Genomic DNA, 17,079 nt, shown 5'->3' with positions numbered 1-17,079 from the left:
AGGTCATTAATGCAGTTTATGTCTTGGTTCAGGGTCAACACTTTAAGAGTGCAAAAGTTATGCTTTTTATTACATGTAACGTTGAACTGGGACTTTTTTAACAGACTTTAACAATTTGTAATTTTTATAGGAGTACTAATTTAATTATTTGTTTTAAAATCCAGCCATAGTTCATCGTCGGAATACGAAGAGCTGCTTAAATATGATCCTATCCATGCAATTTAATTATAAACAAGTAAACTGAAATGATCATGAAACCTGTTTAGCATGCAGTTTAATAAATAAACAAAATGTCTCAAAAGTTCAATCTGTATTATAATTTGATTATGGAGTTACGGTTACTGTTCTAATAGTTACTATAACCCCAATCAGGAAGATAAGTATAAGTGGGAAAACTTTGTAAAAATCATCAAAGCCAGTTAAGCTAAAACCCAAATTTGAGATTTGCAAAAGGAGATTTATGGGCAATTAACGCAAAAATACACATACCCCTGAGATTTTTTTTATCTGTAGGGTCAATGCCAATGTATTGCGGACATCAACACAATGCATGCGTGAAACATTTTAGTAAGACTTTGAGAGGCCCTCCTTATTTCTGTACGCAGTATCTAATGTTTCTGGTGTGCATAGTTTTGGTAAGAGGTGTCTACATGGCAATAATGTAATGTACAATGTAAGGGTTTATTTGCCCATAACTGTTGCTAGGATCGTCGTAGAGATGTTTTCTTCTTGTCATTGTGTTTTCATAGAATATACCTTTAAAATGACTTGTCTCAAGATAGGGGTTGCAATTTCAAATGTTAAAGTTACTTCCTTATACCCCTGTTAGAAAAGGGGAATGAAATGTTTGTTACCTTCAAAAAAATCTAAAGAAGTAATTTAATAAGTCTGGGAAGGTTTTACATATCTAAATCCGTTGGAATAGATCCAGGTGTATCAGGAATTAATTTACACCCTGTATATGAGTATACCAATAGCCGGAGGCTTATCTAATGTATTCATTTTCAAGAAATATATACATTATGATAGGCAGGAACCAAAAAGTCACAGTTTGATTAGTTGTCTTGAAAATGGCCCGATTGGTTGATAATTATAATTGGATATAAATGTACAGATTGGTATTTGGCATGAAAATATCAGTACATATAGTCAGTACTAAAATAACTACTGAGACTTAAAACTGTACTTTTATGTACGTAATGGTGTTACAACAAAATAAAAAGAAGCGAATAAAGAGAGAATGGCCCCAGCCTAACTAGTGGCTGCGATATTAGTGAACAGTTTAATATGTGCGACTATACGTTGATAATATTCCGCTAAAACTCATCTAGCGCCATTATTTATCGCAGGGACGAATGGTGACGAATAATATCGGCTTATTACAGCGTGACGTCATTAAAACTTGCCGATGATTACGGGACAGTGGGCAGACACGTGAGTTTAGTTTTATATCGTTAATTATACCAGGGACGTTCTCACATTTATTTATTTGACATTACGCTGATTAATTAGAAATGATTTATTCGATACTAGCTGCAAGGCATGACACTGTATTATTGACTCCGGTTATGTTGGATTAATTGCTTTATATTTTGTGTAGTGGAATTACTGATTGTGATTTTAATCTCTTCTTTTGTTTATTTCCACTTTTTTAATTATGAATACGAGGAGTGTTGAAGAGAAACAAAACATAATGTAATAAAATAAAATAATAAATCCTTTGAGATATATTCTTCTTAAAATAAAATACTATTTTAAAAAGATGCCGAATATTTGCCTGCAAATGGTTTCTTATAACATATTTACCTCGTTGTTTGAAGTTGATACTCGTAAATGTCATTGAAAAGGTGTTAATTTTGAATGAGTTTTAGTGCTTTAAGTTTGTTTTGACAATGGAATGGTTGATGAGGAAATAGGATTCTTCCGGATATTTTCGTTCAGGGATATAAAAAAATCAGTAACAGTACGTTTCGAGATCTGCAATCTGATCTCTTCTTCAGGTGAAAACTAACCTGTATTTTTTCATTGATTTATGTCTGGGAAATCCTATTTCGTTTACTAGTGTTAGTGAATATTTTTTTTTGTATTTTTGAATATATCAGTCAAATTAGTAAAAAAGTAACTGTAAAGATATTTAGAGTAAACCAAATAAATGTCATAAATAAAAATCATCCTATTGCAATTGTATTGTTAGAACGGTAATTGTCCCTTAAGAAAACTAATAAACCTCTAGCACCTTTTATGACCTTATTATTCCTCTTATTGGAGATGTCTCATTCTAAAGATGTAATTAATATCTATCCAAATGCTTCTTTATATTTTTTATATCTTTATATGTCATTCCGAAAATTTCAAAAAAAAAATGTTTGAGAAAAACATTTTGTAGGCCCTACTTAGTTTACTCATTTAAAGGGTATACACTTTTACGCGTTTGGATTAGTATTAATTATATTTTAAAAATGAGACATCTTCTATAACGCTACAACCAAAAATAAGGGTGAAAAATTTACGAGCTGTTAAAATTGTTTTTGGGGGGAAATCAAGGTCGTTTTTACAACAGCCGACCATTAAGGCAAAATATTCTAGTTCTTTTCGTTCTAATGTATTAAAAATACTGCCAAGGAGACAGTACATTTACATGTATAAAATACTTTCATAATTATTTTAATTCTAGAACTGTTAGCCCATCAAACAAATTGCAATATACATAATCTACCGTTATTTAATATAGTCCCGTTTTAGTTTGTTTCTGTTGTCCTGAAATAAGACGTCGCTAAAATTGCCGTCCCTCATCTAAATAACCACTCGAGGATTTGTAAGTGGAAACTTGATTGCCGCACTATGACAGTGGCTGTATCTGACAGAATTGGGCAGCTAGCCGCCTCGCGTCGCTAGCCGCGCCGCGCCGCTAACCAGCAGCAAAATGGCGGATAATTTTGCATAATTACAAAGAAAAGACTCAAAGTCTCAAAAGGGTTAGATGTAATTAATGTCACAATCTCTCGGATGCACTGTATAGCTGTAACTGTACTTCCCGGCGGATCCATGAGGTACATTTTGTAAGTAATCCTGAATCTCTAATTACTCAACCGTTAAGTATTCTGTTCTCTGAAAGGCACTAAAATTATTTTATTCATTTAACTGAAATATTTATTTCTAAGTAATATAATCCATAATAGATTAAGTATTTATTTTAAAAAAATTGTGACTTTAAAAAAAAGAAAATCATATAAAATATTTATTATTTCCTAAGTTCATTGAAGGTACTGTCAACTAAGCCTTTAGGGCACTTTAGAACCGGGTGTACTAGCTTTTATGTACATAAAATTGTAAATTGTGAACCGCTGCTTCTATAAATAAGAAATGTGAAATACCAACTTTTTAAGCATGAGTCCAGTAAAAATCATTTTGAAGATCTCAATTAAATGAAATTTTGGATGTCATTTTTAGATTATTCGAAATAGCACTGTTTCCAAATGTTTGTTGTTGATTAAACCAAATAGTTTTGCATGCAACTGACTAGAAATTTGATTAAAAAAATTAATTTATAAATTTGAAATCAATAAATTATATGTTACAAATGAGGTTTAAATATTTTTGGAAGCTGCGTTAAATAAAATGTAAATAATATTAAATTTACTGTTATAACAAAACAGTATGTAATAAATCCACCTACGAATTAATGTTAAGAACCGATAATACTGGCAATCGTTTTTATTTTAACAGTATAAAAACTATGTTAAACCTCATGCACTTGTACTACTTTATGTTTTAAACGTAGAATCATAGGGGATGTCTCTTTTTAAATAATTGATGCTTTATAAATGCGTTTGACTTTTTTTCGATATTTTTTAGGTGTTTGAGATATTTCATATTTTTTGCGATGCGTATTAATTATATATTTCTAATGAGACGTCTTTTATAATGTTATGATAAAAAATGAGGGGATAAAAATGCATGTGGTAATGTTATTCTATGTGAAAAACTCAAGGTCGTTCCATTACAGCTGGTCATGTTAATGAACTAAAATAATGTTACTCAGTTCTTACAGAAATGCATGATAAATCACCTCTTCTCTTTCAAATTTAAAACACTAAAACCAGGCTGAAGATCGTACTTAAAAAGTTTCTTCTCTCCGTTTTGCAAAACCAAAGTAGAATATCTGTCAAACCCAACGACAGCAGTTTGCGTAATATTAATCGGTGAGCATGGCGGTGCGGGGAAGTGGCGAGTGGTGAGAGATAATTGGCTGTGGAGGGAATGCAGTTGGCGAACCTGCAATCACAGTGAATTCTCCAATATTAGGATACCACCAACACAAGTCAAAAATAGAACGCTAATAGATGTGATACTCTCATAACAATATTACTAGGAACACAAATTTCATCGCGAGTGTTAAACTATTCTTATTATAGATATTCTGAAAAATGTGAAAAAGCTCTCTAAGAAAAATGTTTAAATCCACTTCAAATTTAAAACATTGAGTTGTTGGAATGCAACTTTATTACTGAGATGTTCTCCGCAATATCAAAAGTGCTCCTTCAGGATTTGAGGAGCTTAAAATAACATTTTCTCTCTATTTTCGGACAAAGCTTAGTATATTTACAACAAGTGGTAAATTCGAGAAGTAGGATTAAATTTACGGTAATTTATTACGTTTATATAATATAAACTGTATTTACAATCAATTAAAATGATTTTTCCCTCCAAACTCCAAACATTAGTGTACCAAATCGCATGTAGTTTTCAAAATAGTCATTCCTGCTCAGTAGGTTTTGTGACCGCTCAAATATGAATATAGTTTAATTTAGATATACAGAATTTTGTACTAAAACAACTTTTCTATATATTAATTCAAACAAACTCTCCAATTACATAAAGTTTTTTTATTTTTGTGAGGCCTTTCGTACTCAATGAGTACATCTTCGGACTCACACAACTTTTCTATAGCCCAATAAAAACCAACTTTTTAAATATTTATTTTTTTATTTGAACGACCATCATTTTCGATCCTAATGGCATATCAAGCTTACCAACCAATGGGTTTAGTCGATACATTTACGTCTCGTATAAGAAAAGTTTTTCACCAATTTTGAATTTTGTCGGCGTTATCGCCAGTTGTTAGTGATCGAAAATTTCTTATGGGATTTACATGTAATTGATATCTAGAAACCCGGCACAAGGTACAAAAAATTGCTTACAGCAAAACATATATAAGAAACATTACTATAATATGTATTACAAAACACTTTATATTCGGTTATATCATGTAGAAAGGTTTCCGTAAGTGCTACCATGAATAAAATTGCAATAGGCTGATTTTGTATACAAAATCTACGTAAAATTTTGTATAGCCCAACTAAGGAGGTACCCCAAAATTACGAATTAAACTTTTCAACTGTACTAGAGCATTTTTTCCAAACTATGAAGAGTTGTTATATAACATAAACCCTTATAAACCCTATAAGTGGAGGATCTACAAGGGAGTTCTTGAGTTGCTAATAATGGAGTTAAGGGCATTTAAGGGTTAGTGACAGAGTGATTAAATATGTTCGTTAAATTCGAGAATATACGAAGTTTTGTATTTTTATAACATTATCGGCCGGGGGAAAGGTCTTCTAACCCTTATTCTGGGGCCTCTAGTCTGATAATACATCTTGACCCTTACATGAGCAACGTTATATCTAAAAGATCACTGTTTACTGGATAATATAAAGGATTGTAAATAAATATACAAAACTTTAGAAGGACTCATCTTAGGTAATATACCGTGAAAATGCATATTTAAAATTTTTGAGCGAAATGATCCAGACTGGCTCGGCATATTTCTTTGTCAATAACTTACACCTTTGATTTTGATTTATTACACCCTTAGATTTCCGATGTCTGGAGTATCTCCTCAGGCCTAGCCCCCAAGTGAAGGGGAGAGGATGGGGTGACACCGGACACCACCGTGTCCGTGATCCATCTGACCCATCGAGCAAAAACGTTTGTTGGACAACGAGCTACACCAGTTTTTCTGACAAAGGGTCTGTGATTTGGGATGATCGGCCAGTAAGGTGGTCTTTGTGATCTGAATATCACATCGAAATTTTCAATTGGCCTATCGTCGTAACATGACAAATTGTCATCCCAATCAGTATCATCATCAAAATTAAGTAGATTATAAGGCTTTGATAACATTACAAGGATCTTACATTTTTCATGATGATGAAAAATTTTGAAGGGTAAATAGAGTTCCAACATAGTATAACATTAATTTGTCAAAATATGAAACTTTGGATCAATTCGCTGCTCCTTTCCCTGAATAAGAACAATCCTATAACCAGCAGTCATGAAGTAGAGATTGGTTTAGCCACTCGATAATACTGTCTAATCACGGAAGATCATCTTAATCCCCGGCAACTATTATGAGCTATAGATTTTTTAATTTAAATATTGAAAAAAATCAGCGTTCATTATCAAGTTTTAATATAAAAGGTTTCATTATGTGAACAACAGAAATAATATTCTGTTTGTGCATTACGTTGTGAGGGAGTCCAACAGAATTTAACGTTGTAATATTAATGAATTATACTTTCAAAGGTTCTGCCTATCTTAATCTCAATATTTTTTATTCACATAGTCTTTTTATTTATAAAGTGATTGAACTGCTCGTTTAAAATGTTAGCTGTTTGTTAGAAATGATAGATTCGAATCAAGACCAAACAAAATTTTTTACTTTTTATTTATTACATTTAATTTAATTGTGTTTTATTACATACAACTTTAAATAATCATAAATAGGATTTTTTTAAATATTTTAGTACAGTTAGAACGTTTAGAAACTATAATACTGGGTAATGCTGAGTGTACTGTACATAAGTATAAATGTTAACAACGATGTTTATGGTAAAAATGTATTGCTCTCTAACTTTAATTATAGACTGTGGAAGTATATAAGTTAAACTTGCTAGTCCAAAAACAAAGCCAACATTTTAAACCCAAAACTATAAGTAATTTTATCAAATTAAAACGGTATCGTATTATAATTATATCGTATCATAATGTTCTTTACTGTCTTGAAATCTGCGTAGCGGATTCGAAGGTTGCACCAAACATAGTGAGAATCAATCTGGTGGAAGGTGCGGACGAAGCGTACGATCAGCCAAGCCAATTAGTACGACTATTTGCGGCAGACGATGGTTGCGTGTCCGTTAACAGATCTGCAGACCTCTACACTAGTGACCCGTGATCCATACAAAGACTCACAGCGTCACTGGACTCGATTTAACGATGGTTGTGAATTCAAGCATGCTTGCTGCTGCGTATTAGTAGTAGTAGATCTGAAGGTTGCACCAAACATTGTGAGAATCTATCTAGTGAAAGGTGCGGACGAAGCGTACGATGAGCCAAGCCAATTAGTACGACTATTTGCGGCAGACGATGGTTGCGTGTCCGTTAACAGGTCTGCAGACCTCTACACTAGTGACCCGTGGATCCATACAAAGACTCACAGCGTGACTGGACTCGATTTAACGATGGTTGTGAATTCAAGCACTTGCTGCTACGTATTGGTAGTAGTAGATCTGAAGGTTGCACCCCAAACATTGTGAGAATCTATCTAGTGAAAGGTGCGGACGAAGCGTACGATGAGCCAAGCCAATTAATACGACTATATGCGACAGGCGGTGGTTGCGTGTCCGTTAACAGGTCTGCAGACCTCTACACTAGTGACCGGTGGTCCATACAAATGACTCGCAGCGTCACTGGACTCCATTTAACGATGGTTGTGAATTCAAGCATGCTTGCTGCTACGTATTAGTAGTAGTAGATCTTCAGTCACGCTTGCTGCGGTATAGTAGCTCTGTATTCGCATCTAATGCTGAATTGTTGTATGTCTTACAAACGTTTTACAAGACGTTTTTTTTTCAGTCAACTGCATTTTTAATTGATTGCACTATACTTTTTAAAGGGAAAACGGTCCGTACCCAATTCCAAACACCTCTTTGGTAATCGTAAACACCACTTAACCCATATGTGTAGGTGAATGGATTGTTGTGGGATTGTTCTTTAAATAAAAGTGCTCTGAAATTATCTAAGTACCTTAAATATTTCTTATTTTTGTTACTTCCTTAAAGAAAGTACCGTTTTTATCAACAAAAACTGTTGATGCCTAATGTTTATACAGCCAACTAAAAAAAAAATAAATAAAAAATAAAAAAATAATAATGTTCTAATAATGTTTATTATTAGAAATCTATAGATTTATTAGGATTTTTCAAACCATATTTATTGTAGAGTTAATAACATACCAGTTTTAAAAATGGTGCAAAGTCTAACAAATAAAGTTAAAAATAGTTAAAAAAATTATTTAAATTTCAATTGCAATCATCAAAAGCATACGAACATTGAGGAGAAAAAAGCTTAATGCAAACAAATAAACAATCAAACGTATGTAACAAACAAACGAAACTTGCCAGGCCTGTGAAGAGCAAACTATTTTATTTTCAATTTTTATACCAATGGATACTTTCGATAACATGTCTACATGCTGTATCATCAAATGTAATTGTAAGAAAAAAAGAATTAGGTTATAAAATATCAACTATTTAAAAATATAAATTGTAAAATTTTTCAGGATAATAATCTAATAAATGTTTTGCACTTTCAGTGCCGTTAATGAAAAATAGTGAGAATAGTCATATAAAAAAGGGGGAAACGGTTTGGTAACACTGAACTGAATGTCTCCAATCAAATATTATTATCTCTAATTACTATGTAATTAGCTGTTACAACAAAGTATTACGCTAAGATGTCAGTCCATTTCAAAAAATGTTACTCCTGATTTCAAAAACTCAGTCCCATTAGTATCGTTTTCTTCTCTAGTTCCTATGACCTATATTTTCAGTTCTACATATTACATATTATTTCTATATAAAACAAGTATAGGCTGCAAATTTATAATTACAAGTACAATAAGATTTAAATTATTATAAAACCTAAATTAACGAAAGACTCGAGTTGTGTAGGCTATATTAGTTCAATCCCTATGTAAATTTAAAAAATAATAGACTTGATAAAATCGTGCCATAAACCCTTCTAACACCGACTCTGATTTGACCAATTCGTTATTCCGGCTATCGCACACCGCACAAGCTCTCGTTCTAAACAACCAACCCAACGCGGCACACAAGCTCACTACAAATTCATGACACAAACGGACGAAAGGCACGCGGGTTAAGCCGCAGTTGTACTAACGATGACACACGACTACGAGTATGACACCGGCCGCTTTGATTCCCTTTAACTTATTCACACCTGGTCTATTACCGCGTTATTACTGCTAATTGCTCGGCTCGGTCCACCGCGCCGTTGTTTCCCGCGCACTTATAGTATTGCTCCCGCCAAAAAGTCTGCCCCGTCATGCTCTGCGCTGCGGTCACGTGATGGGCAGTGCACTGATTGCTCTTTATTCGTCACCGGTTGGACACGTCATAATTGCAGTCGACCGCTAGCCGCTAATATCTAGGCGGGATTAGACGGTTTTGCTATTCTCGGATCTGTCCTTTCATTCTTTCTTTTTCATTTAAATGTTGAAATGGTACTTTTGATGAAATGAGATACTGATGCTGTTCAAATAACTTTGGAAATTTCAAAAGTAATACTGCCGTTTACACCTAGAACATAGAACACTGTGAAAGATAAAAAAAAATTAACATGTATGTATTTATCACTCGTTGGATGATTTTGAAAATAAATTATTTGGAAACTAATTGGACTGATTGAATCCGTTCGTAATACATACAGTAAATAAATGTAAAAAAAATTATGGTTCAATTGATTAAAATCCATTTGGATATATTTTTATATTTTAAATCGTGACGGAATATGTGCCATATGCTAACATAAAAATATACAAATGTAACATATTTTTCTCTTTACTGTATATTTCCTTTTACAAATGTAACATAATCAAAGCTATGTTACGCTTTTTTAAATGCGTCGGAATTAACAAAGATTAATACAAAAAGCTAATTAGCCGAACAACTCCGTTCATCAAATTAAACTTATTAATAATCATAATATTAATCCTAGATTAAGTCAAATCACACATTAAAATATTAATAATATTCCTATATTACTATGTATTTAAAATGCTCTACAGTTTTCCCCCACAGCGTGTTGGACTATCTTCAACCCACTACAATTAGGTGCCACTTTCGAAGTAATGTCTGGATAATACAACATTTGGCTGTAAAATAAATCCTGGGACTCCTTGCTGAGATAGTTCGAAACTCAAAAATACTTCAGTTTGAATAAGAATTCTCCTTGTTCCAGAAAGTAGCGCAGGAATGGAATGGCCCTCTAGCTACAACACCGGATATTCTCCTGGCTCTGGATACCCTGCCACCGGCTACTCCTCCGAGCTCACACCCATCGAGCCATCCATGTCTTCTCACTTACCAACAGGTAAGTTCGGCTGCTCCAAGTCAGGAGATGACTCTTTCTCATTATCAAATTTCATTTCTTGTTGCCACTTTTTATCATAAATCTACTTAAAAGATTCGAATGTAAATCATAACTACAAAATTGAATGACGTTGTTACTTAATCCTAAATTGGAAGAACAACTTTCAAATTCATCTAATTGTAATGTTTTTAACTTATTGTGAGTGACAATATTGTTTATTCTCGCGTCTTAATCAAACACTTTTCTTTTACAATGTACTTTGTATTATGTATTTATGGATAAATTGACATTTCTAAATCCGTTCCAATTACGTATTAATTTACGTATCTGAATTTTGATATGATTACCTTTAGATATGATAAATTCATTCAATCTTGTAGGGTCACCTAGTTTGTTTGTTGAATATCCAGAATACTATTTTTAGAGGTTGATCTAAGAAAACCCTTAAAAACTGTCCTTCGGATGATATCTACTTGTTTGGTTTTATTTCTTTAGAGTTACTAACAAGATTTGAATGTTCCAGTTCTGCCAGACACTCCAGTCAGCTCACACGTGGATTATTCCATGTTCAACCTGAAGAGTTCCAGCCCAGATACACTGGAATGTGGGGGCGGCGGAGGCGGCGGGGGCGGCACAGTGACCGCGCTACAACCCGCCACCCACCGGTACGACTCCGGGTATTCGGGGGCCGGGGGCTACTGGGGGGGCTCCTGCACCGCCCCCGCGCCCCAGAACTACAATTACTACAACAGCGCGTCCCCCGCACCGGCCACCCAGGGATACCACCCGCCCCCACCGCCGCCCCCCGTCATGTTCTACCACCCTTCACTGTACTCCACCGTCAACCAGAACCAGATACACCTACACCTCCATCACAACGAGAGCGCGGCGGCGCGGTCCGAATACAACGAAGACCTCTCCACACTCGTCGGTAACAACCTGACCATCAGCAGTGGCGGCTCTAGGGCCATCGAGATCGGCATCCTTCAGCACAACCAGCTGCCCAGCGAAGACGTCAACCGGCAACAAAACGACCCTTCCGTGTGGAGGCCCTATTAAACCACAGCAGAGGACAGTTCAACACGAGAACTTGATGTTGTTAGTTATAGCACAAAATTCAAGAGTTTTCGAGATCGATACGGTTTAGCAAATTCAGCACTCCAGTGCGGGTATCTTTATGACATCCCAGACCTGGACGATTCTTGACTCAAAACTACATTCCATTGATCAGCTCAACTAATTGTCCAATGAAAATTCTAAGAACGTAAAAAGCATTCGATGAAAGAGACTCCGAGATTCGAAGAGATAGAAAGGCTCAACTACTCTCTACCAAAAGACAGCAGAAGTCTGTAGAAAGCAAAGTCGACTTGATTTTTCACATATCAATTAACTTTATTTAAAGAGTGGATGTTATTTTAGTGTACGACTAAAGTTACCACCGAAATGTTTTTCCGAACTTCCCACCTTGTACGGACAATTAGAAATTCCCTCCAAGGGAATCTTCGTAGACTTGTAGTAATATTTGTTTAATTTTAAACACGTTGTCTTGTAAATACTGTAATAATACGTCATCCTATGTACGTTCGACTATTTTACGATTTGTGATATATGTAATTTAATGCGTTGAAGATTTCGATGTAAAATATAGAATAATCTGTGTGAGCGTTTCAAATGTGATGTCAACTTCAATCTTGTTAATTTAAAATATTTCTATACATATTAGAGTAGATAAGTGCTAAGCCAGGAAAATTTAATTTAAACTTAAGTTTCCCGTTGTCAGAACGATTAAATGAACACAATGCCGCACAAGCCTGGACATATCATAGTATTTGCCTATTACTATTGACTTATCCATAATTTGAAATTGTCATGTCATAGGTAATGAATAAAAATTTCTCTTGGTGAGTGGTTGAAAAACACATTTTAAAATTTGTTTGGAGCTGATGAAACAGACAGTTGGAATTTAAACTTTTCTGTAGTAATAACAAACTAAAGATTTTTAGCTTTTACTCATAACTCGTATATACGATTTGGAGTGATTTTAAACTTGCATCTTAAATATAACCAGGGCGGTAGTACTGGTTTTTCTCGGATATTTTTTCCGTGGCCCGGATTTACAGGGGGCCCGGGCCGAACCTCATTTCACCAACCCTCTACATGCCAATTAGGTGGCTCTGCTTCTACGAGCGGGACCACTCAATCTATTGAGAGAGATATATAATTAACCCTACATTTTTAACACATAAAATTGCTCGACTGTTTAATTGTGATATTCAATTGCTTTAAAGCCTTAAAAAGTATCATGGGCGTCATTTCAGCTTTTTAACTGGGGTGGCAAGATCTACTGGGGGGTATGGAATACCCCCCAGGTGGAGGGGGGGTCCGGGCCCTCCCCCGGAAAATTGTAAGAAACTGGCTTTAAATTTGTTAGTATTTTAAGCTTTTTTCAAGCTATTTTTACAAAAATTTTACTGCTAACAACTTAGCCTAAAACAATAATTTTTAATGAATTGAGTTATTAACTAAAACCACAAGGTCCACAAGTGAGGTAATTATTGTTCACACACAACTCAAAAGTGTGCCCAATTTTAATTTTATGTGTGCCCAGCCCGTTTGTTTTTTTATAAAAGGAAAAATCAAGTAAACATGATCAAACAAATTTCACTTTATTCTATGTAACCAAGACTGCATCCACAAGTTAGTTTTTAAACAAAATGAAGCCTTCTCTTCTGGCTTTGAATTGAAGTCATCAATTACTTTTGAAATGTCTATTTCTACACTCCTTTCAATAGCCAAAAGGGCTAACGAAGACAACCTCTCCTGGCCAATAGAGTTTCTAGTATATGTCTTTAACCGCCGTAAGCATCTGAAATCGCACGATGCCGCGAGTTCATTGGAATTGTATTGTACAAACGAAAAAAGTTCAAAAGAAAAAGCATAGGAACACACTTTTTCAAAGATGTTTGTACAAAAACGTCAGCTCTTTCTTGGATACTTTTGCTTCTTGATTCCTCCGTTTCTGTTAAAACAGTTTAGTTCAGACAGAAGAATGTCATAGTCTAAACTATAGTATTTACACACATACTGTACACTGCTGTGTCTATATCACTTCCACCTAGAACTCTTGCTTAAGTGGTTAAGTACATCTAGGTTGTTTTCTTGAAGCCTGGCCTCTATCTCCTCGCTTAGGATATCAATAACTGGCCAGAGGAATTGAAACTTTGTAGTACTGTTGTACAGATTCAAATGGAGCTTTACTCCCACCCCTCCCGATTTTTGAGGGAATTTTGCCCTTTCTTGGCAACTCGGCAGCTCTAAACCCGCACGTGTCAGCAATTTCTGTGCAGTGATTGAACAACTTGGTGAAAAACTCATCTGTTCTGAAGGATTGCAAAACTTCAAGTGTGCTGTTTTTTACAGATTTCACAACTTCATAGGTCACACTGCTTGACTGAAGGGTCTTTGACAGTATGTCACATTGTGTTAGAACTCTCCTGAGTAATAGAAGGTCAAATACAAAGTTGAAGTCCTCCATATTTTTCAACAAAGCATTGGCTTGTCCACCACTGTCAGGGTCTGTTTCAGAAATCTCTCGTAGTGTCGTAAGAGTGGCATCAAAATTATCTAACAAAGAACGCACTGCTTCGACACGGCAAGCCCATCTGGTATCACTCAAAGACTTCAATGTTGCTGTTCCACCACTAAAGCTTTTTTGCACTTTTTTGAATGTTTTCAAAACAGCATGTCTTTTAGTTGATTTCTCAATGAAGTTGTAAAGACTTTGAAGCACAAAGAAGGTGTTTCTTATTGAATTCACGCTTGTGCAACAGCTTACAATGCACAAGTTCAATATATGTGCATTGCAGTGAATGTACATTGCCATGGGGGCTTCTTGTATAATTCTAGCTGCCACTCCTTTGTAGGGACCCCCTCATGTTCGAAGCCACCATCATAGCACTGAGCACGCAGATGTTTAATATTCAAGTCCAGTGAAATCAAAAACGTCCTTAAGTAACATTTGCCAGTGTATCGCCATCAGTTCTTCTAGCACGGTAAAACCCCACAAACGACTCATGAACTTCTAGTTTATCATTAACATGTCTCTCAAGACAATAGCTACTTGCTCGTGGCTTTGCTATGTCTTGGGTCTCATCAGCTATAATTGGCAAAAACATTTGCATCTTTAACTTCTTTGGCAATGTGCAACTTAATTTGTTCCCCAATTATGGACAGAAGCTCATTCTGGAAAGTCGCTGAAGTATATTGAAAATTTTTGCGATGCTCTACAAAGAATTTGTTTACTAAACTATTATCTTTGGATACGAAGCCTCATCAGCTCCAAAAAGTTTCCTCTGTTTTTTTGAATCTGTAGATTCGTCATGACCTCTTAGAGCAATAGATTTGTCTCCCACAAAATATCAGGGATTCACACAAAGCCTCTAAGTACAATCTGTTTTCTTTGTACTTCTTCTGAATACTTTTGATTTACTTTTTCAATAACAGTGCCACTTTTGTCGGCTTCTCTTAAAGAACTGAGTTTAGTGTTACTACTTCGATGCGAGTTACTCTTTTCATGATTCTCAAATACTTTTTACAGCTTTCTTCCATTTGGAAAACCCACTGAGTGTAAATACATTTTCTGCATTTTTTTCTTCTGGCTGTAAAACGAACGGCAGGCAAAACAGAACGCTTTGTCAGTTAGAGGACTGTATTCCAGCCAAGGATACAGTTTATACCACTCTGGCCTAAATTTCCTACCATCCGTTTTAGGGAAATTTAATTCTCGTGGTTGGAATGAGCCTTCCCTAAAAAACGCCTTAGCCAAACCTGGGCCATGAGCAGGATCACGTTTATTAATTACAGTGATTGTCAAATTGGTCAGATGAACTAGAGGAACAGCTAGGACTCTGCACTTCATCTGTAGAGTAGTTGTGGTATCTTCATTTGTAGTTGTGGTTGTTAACTGAGCCGATGACGAATCTAAAACGTCTACTACAGCCGGTTCTGGTTCATGTTCCAAAACAACTCCTTCTGGTAGTTCATCTTCTAACCGTTTCTTTTTTGTTTGCTGGGCCTGAGCTAAAGTAGGACAGCAACGAACTCTGGCCCTTTTTTGTTCTTCTGAGCCTGAAAAAAACCCCCATTAAGAATAGCAAAAGAACATTTAAATAATGGCAAAATGCTACTAGAACACAGAGTCCTAAACCTAAAATTAATACAAGTCTAATATAACATGCATAGGCTTTGGCACAATTTTTTTTGATTTTGGGCGCTATTGTGTGTGACACTATTTCTCATCTCTTTGTTTTGACATCGTAACCATTTGATAGGGGATTGAAAGGGCAACAAAAAAGATGCCCTGACATTTGACTTCAAGTTTATGGTTTTCATACAATTTAGGTTAAGAAATTTTAAATGGCAATCATTTTGAAACTAATGATTGAATTAAATTGGTAATTCTTCTGAATATGGATATTGTATTAGATAAAAACCATGCCAAGTTTGAGTTAAATCGGTCAAAACATTCTCGAGATATAAATAAAAAGTTTAATAAAACAAAAATGGTAGATATCTCAAAAACGTGTTTTTAAGGAAAACCATTATTCTTCATTTTTACTTTATTTTGATTTATCTACCAAAGTTTTGTTTTGTAATTTTGGGAAATTTTGTGTAAAATTTGTATCGGAATAAACACAGCCTAACAGCCAATGAGTAAAACAGTCATACTTTTTTATTTGCATACTGTAAACTGTACTTAAGAAGCTGTAGGCGTACACGAAAACCCAAGTCTGCCTACATTACCAGGTTTCGAAATAGTTTAAAATTTGCTATTAATCTGGTATTTTATATTACACATAATCTTTTTTTGCCTAAAGATAAAAGTTTCATTTAGTGCCTTACTCTACGAGTTGATTGTAAAACATGTATTTTAAATAATTGCAAGACCATAAAAGATCTGGATGTTTACTAATTATTTTGTATGACCTTTTTTAGTCATTGGCTCTTCGACACAAACGTCTGCAGCCTGACAGCCACGGCATTGCAAAAACAGCTGTCAAAACACAGGAAGGCGGGAGTTATTAAAATGACAGTAACATAACCTAATTAGAGGTATAAGCTGAAATTACTTAATTTCAGGTGATTGGATGGTATCGTTTGTTTATTTTTACATATATAGGTTTAAAGTAGTGTGTTGCGTTAAATGTGAGGTTAAATGACATCGGTAAAAGCATTTAGGTGGCCAAACAAACAAAAATAAACCTAGTATTCCATACCGTAACTATAAAACAAGCTACTTCCCTTATATATGCAAAAACTTCTCCTATACCAACCAATTACACCTATAAAATGTTTAAACAACTAAAAACCATAACCGTAACAATGCAGAACTAACTGGCAGAACTAATAAAAGTTAGAAGTTGAGGTTATGTTTTTTGGGGGCCATTTATTGAAATCTAGTCAGTAAAAAGATTTTCTATTTTTCAGCATTAGGCCTAGTTGGATGTAAACAAAGATGGGGAAACTCCAGAAACTGACCAACACCTAAGTTTTAACCTACGAAATAAGAAATAACTGAACTAAACTTACCATCTCTTAGTCCATGCAATCATACGACGGTTCACTTGA

The 17,079-nt window shown here is 34.9% G+C and overlaps 1 protein-coding gene across 1 annotated transcript in view; it reads left to right on the top strand.

The window, feature by feature from the left end:
• Positions 1-12,827, top strand: part of LOC124362365 (runt-related transcription factor 1-like) — a 99,237-nt gene extending 86,410 nt beyond the window's left edge. The window contains exons 4-5 of the mRNA XM_046816802.1: positions 10,321-10,452; positions 10,976-12,827. Of these exons, the coding sequence (XP_046672758.1) occupies positions 10,321-10,452; positions 10,976-11,511 (668 nt within the window). The 3' untranslated portion in view covers positions 11,512-12,827. The remainder of the gene's footprint in view (positions 1-10,320; positions 10,453-10,975) is intronic.
• Positions 12,828-17,079: the final 4,252 nt, after the last annotated feature.

The sequence above is a fragment of the Homalodisca vitripennis genome, chromosome 5, assembly GCF_021130785.1.
Source record: "Homalodisca vitripennis isolate AUS2020 chromosome 5, UT_GWSS_2.1, whole genome shotgun sequence".
NCBI classification, from domain to species: Eukaryota; Metazoa; Arthropoda; class Insecta; order Hemiptera; family Cicadellidae; genus Homalodisca; species Homalodisca vitripennis.
This window is presented reverse-complemented; position numbering and strand designations above follow the sequence as displayed.